Source organism: Magallana gigas, chromosome 2, assembly GCF_963853765.1.
Source record: "Magallana gigas chromosome 2, xbMagGiga1.1, whole genome shotgun sequence".
NCBI classification, from domain to species: domain Eukaryota; kingdom Metazoa; phylum Mollusca; class Bivalvia; order Ostreida; family Ostreidae; genus Magallana; species Magallana gigas.
Genome location: NC_088854.1, coordinates 9033153 through 9040252, shown reverse-complemented (window position 1 = coordinate 9040252; position 7100 = coordinate 9033153). Strand labels below are relative to the sequence as shown.

The following is a 7100-nucleotide window of genomic DNA, read 5'->3' as shown; positions in this document are numbered from 1 at the left end:
CAAATATCTTTGTTATTAGCACTAAACATGATATAACAAAAATGAATATACTTAAAAGTTTTTTGAACTTGCGTCAATCAATTAATATGGCTTTTTAATAATATTATTATTAAATACGATACAACATCGACGTAATGATAATACAATCTATATTTCCATATATGGCCAGAAATTAGTCCTGACTTTTACCCCTTTCTATTTGTAACCAGTAACATTGGTTATGTACATCGGTAACAATGTTTGATTATGAATGATTTTCAAACTTTGATGTACTTGTGATATCTATATTTCTGCACTGACGCACCTGTTCAAGTTAGTGTGGATACATATTTTTGTGTGTGCGTGTGGATAATCTTTGAAAATGTTTCGGGTTCTTGTCTATCTTATTCATATTTAGATTTATGTAATCGTTTAAAAGATCTCCTGCCAGTATATAAAAAAAATATTTCAAGTTCTTGTAAAAAAAAAACCACCTTTATTTAAAAGGTAATTTTAGAACTCTAATCACATCCTTTGGATGGTGCGAACCATATAATATTACATTGGATTTATTGTTTATTCAAAAATGGATTGTTGGAAAGTAATTTTAACGCTATGTCAAACAAGCATAAGAAGTTCTGCATTTGTCCATCAGTTGTTATTACTATTTTTATACAATTGATTTTCAAATATATCATTATCGGAAACGATTTTTTATTCCAAGCTGATTACAAATTAATGAATTCAGATTCATTATTTTGTCGATAGGACGGGGTGCCATGCAAGTATATGCACTTAAAAAGCTTGTATTTAGTACATTGTTTTGATTCAATTCAATTTACTGAAAGACTAAATTGAAATGTTGGCATTGTGTTCATTTTATAGTTGGAGAAGTACTATATTATATCGATCAATATTACTGGGTATTTATGCAAACATAGCGGCATTGTGACACTGTGTAATATTGTGAGAAATATTTCAAAATTCTTAAAGCATTTGTCGGCATAACACAAAAACAACATATGAAGATGCATTCAGAATAAATTCATGAATGTATAAATGGTACATTTTAAAATCAATGTGCTGTAGAAAATAATAGAATCGGCACATTACACCATTAATTATTCTACAAAAATAAAACCAAACAAACAAAGAAGAAAATAAAAGGTGTCATCGTTACAATATATATATTTTAATAAGTAAAATAAAAGAAAGAAAGAATTTTATTAACTTCGTGGATTAATGGGGGAGAAAAACCTATATTAACATTTTTAATATTTTAAATAAAATTGTTTTACGCCTGCATAGTTACTCATTCTACACTAATATAAGCATTATCAACCTTCTTGGTACCTAGATAGTAATTTTTTTTTTTTACAGCCATTCGATCGGCCTAATATCTAGCTGCCGGGGGGGGGGGGGGGGGGGGGGGGCTTCATGACTTCACCAAACCTGAAAAACTGTTCTTGATACGATCGTGAAAATAGAATTTGTAAGGTAAAAGAGAGTAGAAAATGTCATAAAAACACACAGATAATAAAACACTAATTACTTATGAATATACAGTATAGTGAATTCAAAACGAACATATGTTTTTACGCCCCCTTCTTTTTCCTGACCTACAGTCTTTGCAATCAAAAAATGTTATAATAACCAAGCAATTACTAAAAATATGTATGATAAGATTGCTAGACAGTAAATAGCTAAATAGGAATACGCATGTAAAAAAAATAAATAAATAAAAGAAATAGATCGTTGATTTTTTTTCACTTTGATATGTTCCTTTCTTGTCGAAAGAGAAAATCCTATTTTGATAATATCCCTATAACTAAACCGCCAATGAAAACAACTTTGACAAAAGTAAGATTCTCTTCAGCTAATCAAAAAGCGTTTAACTTCGAAGATGTACACCTGTGACAAGAAGCCGGAAACTGTTAGCTCGATCAGAGTGATGATGAGACGAGAGGGATAAGATGCTTGATTGCTGTCGTTATTTTTAATAATGGACGAATTGACAGCCTCAGAAAAATTGTTCCAGATATGGATGAGGTTTTCTACTAAGGTTAAGTACCCACGATGTCTGCATAATGTAAATCTTTTGCATCACTTCTCCATAAATAGACATAAAACCCACCAATCCAGTGGGATGTGCAATGTCACACCTTTAACATCGAATGTTTCTGAACCCCAGGTGATGTTGAATGAAAACAACACACTTCTACTTACTATTTATGTGTATCTTTATGGGTTTCTAAAACGTGCAGGCCTTGAAAGTACTTATTTATAAAGTTGTTATTGGATGTACATGTAAGTTAACCTGTTAACCTCATCCAATGCAGCGTTAGAACCCTTATCTCCAAAGAAAAGACAATAGTTTATCCCAGATTTTGAAATGATAAAATAATTTATTTCTGGCCTAAAGGACATTATCTTCAGTTCCAGCTATATATGTTTACTAATACAAACTAAAGAATGAAATAATGACTGAAGAATTTATATAATGACTGTATGATTTACAAACAAACATGCATTCATCCAGGATTGAATGTAAGCTTATTACAGCTTAGTTTATTCATAAGGAGTAGTGATATCCATAAAATTTGAAAATGAAAGTGAAAAAAATATGACATGTCACTGTTACACATGATCATCTTATTAATTGTGCAAGTAATGTATGGAATTCATGAAATAATCACATATGTCTAGTACTCAAGAGATGCAAGTCAGATGAAATGAAAAAGAACAGATTCTTACCTATAGTGAAACAACTAAGCTCAATTCCAATGATAAAATTATAATCCTTGTTATCTAAACTGTAATCAAGGTTCATTAATTTTGAACTGATAAGTATGAGTCATCTTTCTTTTACTTCAAACATTTTACTGTTGTACGTGGTATTGCATCTCTATCTTCAAAAGGATGTTATGACGACATTGTAACTGTTATGTAATGACATAGGTGTGACCTGGATATTTGTCATACACAAACATGTATACTACCTATATATTACTCCTACATGGAGAGATATTGATGTAATCACTAATAATGAAAAGCTATTTTTGGGAATTAGAATTAGAAATACATACCAGTGCTCAATATTGAGGATAATGTTGAGGATAATGTCCCAAAACTAATACACTACATGTATTAAATTTTCATGTTAAATATTTGTTTATAGCTCTGAATGCTACTATAGGGTCTTTTCTTATTTGAAATAAATATGGTACAGTGTATAAGGATATGTCATTATGTGCTAATTTTAAATTGTTATTTAACATTTCAGAATGATGTGGTCATTTTAAAGGAATTTATTGATACATTTGTGGACACTTACCAAAATTTGATTGACTTGGAGTTTGAACACCTCATAGAAGGGTAACTATGTTTGACTTAAGCATGTTTAGTTCATTATATATAATGTATGTATGTTTAGTTCATTATATATAAAGATGGTGATCATGCAGTTACAACTCCTTCACTATTACATGTACCTACAGTACCGATCAAACTCAACCTAACAGAAAGTAAACCCCAACTAAACCATGGGTTTACTTTCTGGGTTTACTTCGGATTTACTAGAGTGGACCCAGAGTAAACCCAAAGTAAACCCAGAGTGGACACTGAAAGTAAACCCAGTCTGAAGTATACCCATGAAAGCAGATGCTTACTGTGTATTCGGAATATACAAAGAGTAGGAATTACAGGCAGTAGGATGGTAAGATAAAATATTAGTCTGCTTCACACTTCAGTGCATACAGTTGACCTCAAAAGCAATTTCAAAGTAAACCCAAAGTTAACCCCGAGTAGACCCAAATTTTCAAAAAGTAAACCCAGAGTAAACCCAAAAAGTAAACTTGGGGTTTAGTTGGGGTTTACTCTGGTGTTAGGTTGGGTCTGATCGGTACTGTATTTCATCGTAATTGACTACTGTACATGTACATTCACAGTAATATCTGATATATTTTTTTAAAAATGTTGAAATAAGTTGATCGATTGATGTTTTACTTACATACATGTATGTTGCCTCTAATTTCCACCTTATGTGGTAACCAAATATGTAAATTCCCAATATAACTTTCAACATTTGGAATTTGATACTAAATTCATGAGTAAAACACAATTCTGGAATTCTTAGAAAGATGAAATGTCTGATTTACAGTTAATTGTTGATGTTGCAGATTTTCGGAGGCTGGTCCTCATTTTACCAAACTCCCAGATGGCCTGCTACAGATGTTATCTCATCACCTGTCTCAATGTCTGGAAAAAGTCCAGACGGAGATGGAACCAGAGACTGTTCATTTCGCTGAATCAATCATCAAATGTTTGATTATCATATCAAGGTAAGGTTACCTAAAAATTTTGTATGGTCCCTTTTGGGTGATAGAAACAAGTTGAACACAAAAGTCTGTATTTGTGATAGAAATAATGTACTGTAGTGTACTCTACTCTTATATCAATACAGATAGCTCTGAATTTTAATTTCTTTTCTTTTATTTTCAGGAACTATGATAATGTACCACTGTTAGGTTCTTGTCAATTTGTAAAATATCTGGTTTCCATAGGAACCTTACTGACAGAAAACGTGAGTCATAGTTAAAATAGATAGTTAAATCAAGGTATTAAAGCTAACATACATGATAACTTCTTTTTAAATAAATGAGTGAGTTTTCATTTTTAAGTTATTTTTGTTAAATGTAGCTGACCCAAAATACTCTCCAAGAAATCCAGATCAAGGACTTTCTAAAACTGACCGTCCATTTTTTCGAGTGCCTGTATGACCCATACTTTGTGTGGAGAAAAAGATTAAAAGGGTTTGTTCATACAATGTGTTAACTGCATGTTTAAAATTATAGATCATTGTCCTTGAAATATACCTTTGATGTGTGACAGTATTTACGAGGATTTTAAAGTGAGCTAAATAATTGAACAAATTTTGAGAAAATCCAACTGTGTATTTACTTTTTTTTGGATATAGAGTTCTTTAAAGCTATAAAAGATATTTGAAATTCCATTTGAACTAAATGAAGCAGCTAGTTCTCAAAAGACTCGGGAATCTTTTGGGAGGGTAGATAAAGGCCTTAATAAATCATTTGTACAATATGTCACACCTTATGTTCAGATATCAGATACATGTATCTGAAGCACATGCTTTGATCATGATTTAGATTACTGCTGTAGATTTTTGAAACTCTGATCTTGTAGCTGGGTGGTTGACAAGAGTCGAATGACATATAGACCTGCTGAGCTTCATGTAGAGGTGGTCCCATTCCTGTTTGGTAAGTGTCTCTGTGATTTAAAGTATGGCCAGCAATAAACTACAGAGGAATTATTTTACATGTATGTACTGTTTTATATTGCAGACAGCTGTAACAAGTCCTGTTTATCTGTGTCACTGAAAATCAGGTTTCTTCATCTGTTTGGGGCATTGATGTGTGGAACTCAGGTACATTTAAAAAGAAAAAGAGTGAGGATCAAATACTGTGGAATCATTTAATTTCATGGGGGCCAATTTTCGTAGATTGTGGGATTTTTACTTATTTATGGGGATGTAATTTCGTGGATGCGTCGGTTTATAGTTTCATTTGGAAAACTAAATCTTTAATAATAAGTTTTCATGTAGGATGTAAATTCGTGGGTGAGGGCTACCCATGAATACCACGAAAATTGAGCCACCTCGAATTCTAACGATTCCACAGTAAGTGATGGATGAATTGATCTACTTCTAATGATATAAATCCAGTTTTCGTTTTAACTTTTTAATACACTATGGATTTCAGTTTTGTTTGCTAATTCTGACTGAGTAATTACTAAAAAAAAACATATACACATGTTTGTTCCAGAGCAATGCACTGAAGGTCATTACCCCTGCCACTTTGGATATCCTGCTGAAGATGCTGTCCTCTAGTGAGCTATCTGGACCGGCCAATGAGCTGCGTCAGGATCTTCTGGAACTAAAGGACCTCGCTCTGAAGAGTATCATCTGTATGGTTCACATGATCCACGGATCCAGTCCGGACCAGGTTAGTGTTGGCCACTCCGAGTCTGTATGTTTTAAAAAATCAGTAGATGTATAAATCTCAACCTTCGGCTCGTTCAAGATCTATTAGGAGGAGACGATAGTTCCCTTCCTGGAATGGGAGCAATAAATATTTACCAGTAGATGATAATATCGATATGATTTCAGGGATTATTAAAGTGTTTGGATATTTGTTGATTTCAGAGACAGGTAGAGGTTTCACAGGTGATGGAAGGATACATGGATGTTCTGACAACAGCTGACATCCAATCTGAGGATGGCTTCAATCAGCAAATGCAGCTTAGCATGATTCGTAAGTACACATAGCTCCACATGATCCGTAAGTACACATAGCTCCACATGATCCATAAGTACACATAGCTCAACATGATTCTTAAGTACGCATAGCTCAACATGATCCGTTAGTACCCATAGCTCAACATGATCCGTAAGTACACATAGCTCATCATGATTCGTAAGTACACATAGCTCAACATGATTCGTAAGTACACATAGCTCAACATGATCCGTAAGTACACATAGCTCAACATGATCCGTTAGTACCCATACAAGGATGAAGCTTGAAGACAGCTCTCTAAAGATAACATGCATTGATTAAACACTTATACATACGGACACTTTCGTAGCATTGTATTGATTTGTAAGTACAAGTAACAATATGAATTCTGTTGATTGATGAATTAAATCAAACCACTGTCTGATTCAGATGCTGTGAATGAGATGCTCACCTGTCAGGACCGAAGTGCTCTCCAGGTGACATTAGTGAGCGGCGGCACATTCGACTCACTAGTAGCACTATTGCAGAAAACCTCTGTAAGTTTTGATATTGTCTTTCTTCTTAAAATAAAATTTTTTGTGACAATTTATTCTTAGTATCCTTCATAAACTTTAAAACTTATGATTTGAATTTTTTTCTTAGTTGACAGGATCAGAGGCCCAAAGCCTAGCCATGTCTGTGTTACAAGTCATCTGTTCAGTCCTTACTGGCTCCATCAATGCCAAAGTAAGAAAACAACACATAGTTTACACAGAACATAAAAGAAGCCCAGAATTCATTGCATGTTGACAATTTAGCTAAATGTTG

The 7100-nt window shown here is 33.2% G+C and overlaps 1 protein-coding gene across 5 annotated transcripts in view; it reads left to right on the top strand.

The window, feature by feature from the left end:
• The first annotated feature begins 1879 nt into the window (after positions 1–1879).
• LOC105322521 (neurobeachin-like protein 1) overlaps positions 1880–7100 on the top strand; it is a 30575-nt gene continuing 25354 nt past the window's right edge. For 4 of the 5 annotated variants that reach the window (XM_066074890.1, XM_066074889.1, XM_066074887.1 and 1 more), the window contains exons 1-11: positions 1880–2068; positions 3263–3354; positions 4158–4319; positions 4480–4561; positions 4678–4790; positions 5182–5255; positions 5340–5422; positions 5820–5999; positions 6200–6308; positions 6723–6829; positions 6936–7019. In XM_066074890.1, coding sequence (XP_065930962.1) covers positions 1982–2068; positions 3263–3354; positions 4158–4319; positions 4480–4561; positions 4678–4790; positions 5182–5255; positions 5340–5422; positions 5820–5999; positions 6200–6308; positions 6723–6829; positions 6936–7019 — 1173 coding nt within the window. In that variant the 5' untranslated portion in view covers positions 1880–1981. The remainder of the gene's footprint in view (positions 2069–3262; positions 3355–4157; positions 4320–4479; positions 4562–4677; positions 4791–5181; positions 5256–5339; positions 5423–5819; positions 6000–6199; positions 6309–6722; positions 6830–6935; positions 7020–7100) is intronic. The other variant, XM_034446398.2, reaches the window with a different exon arrangement.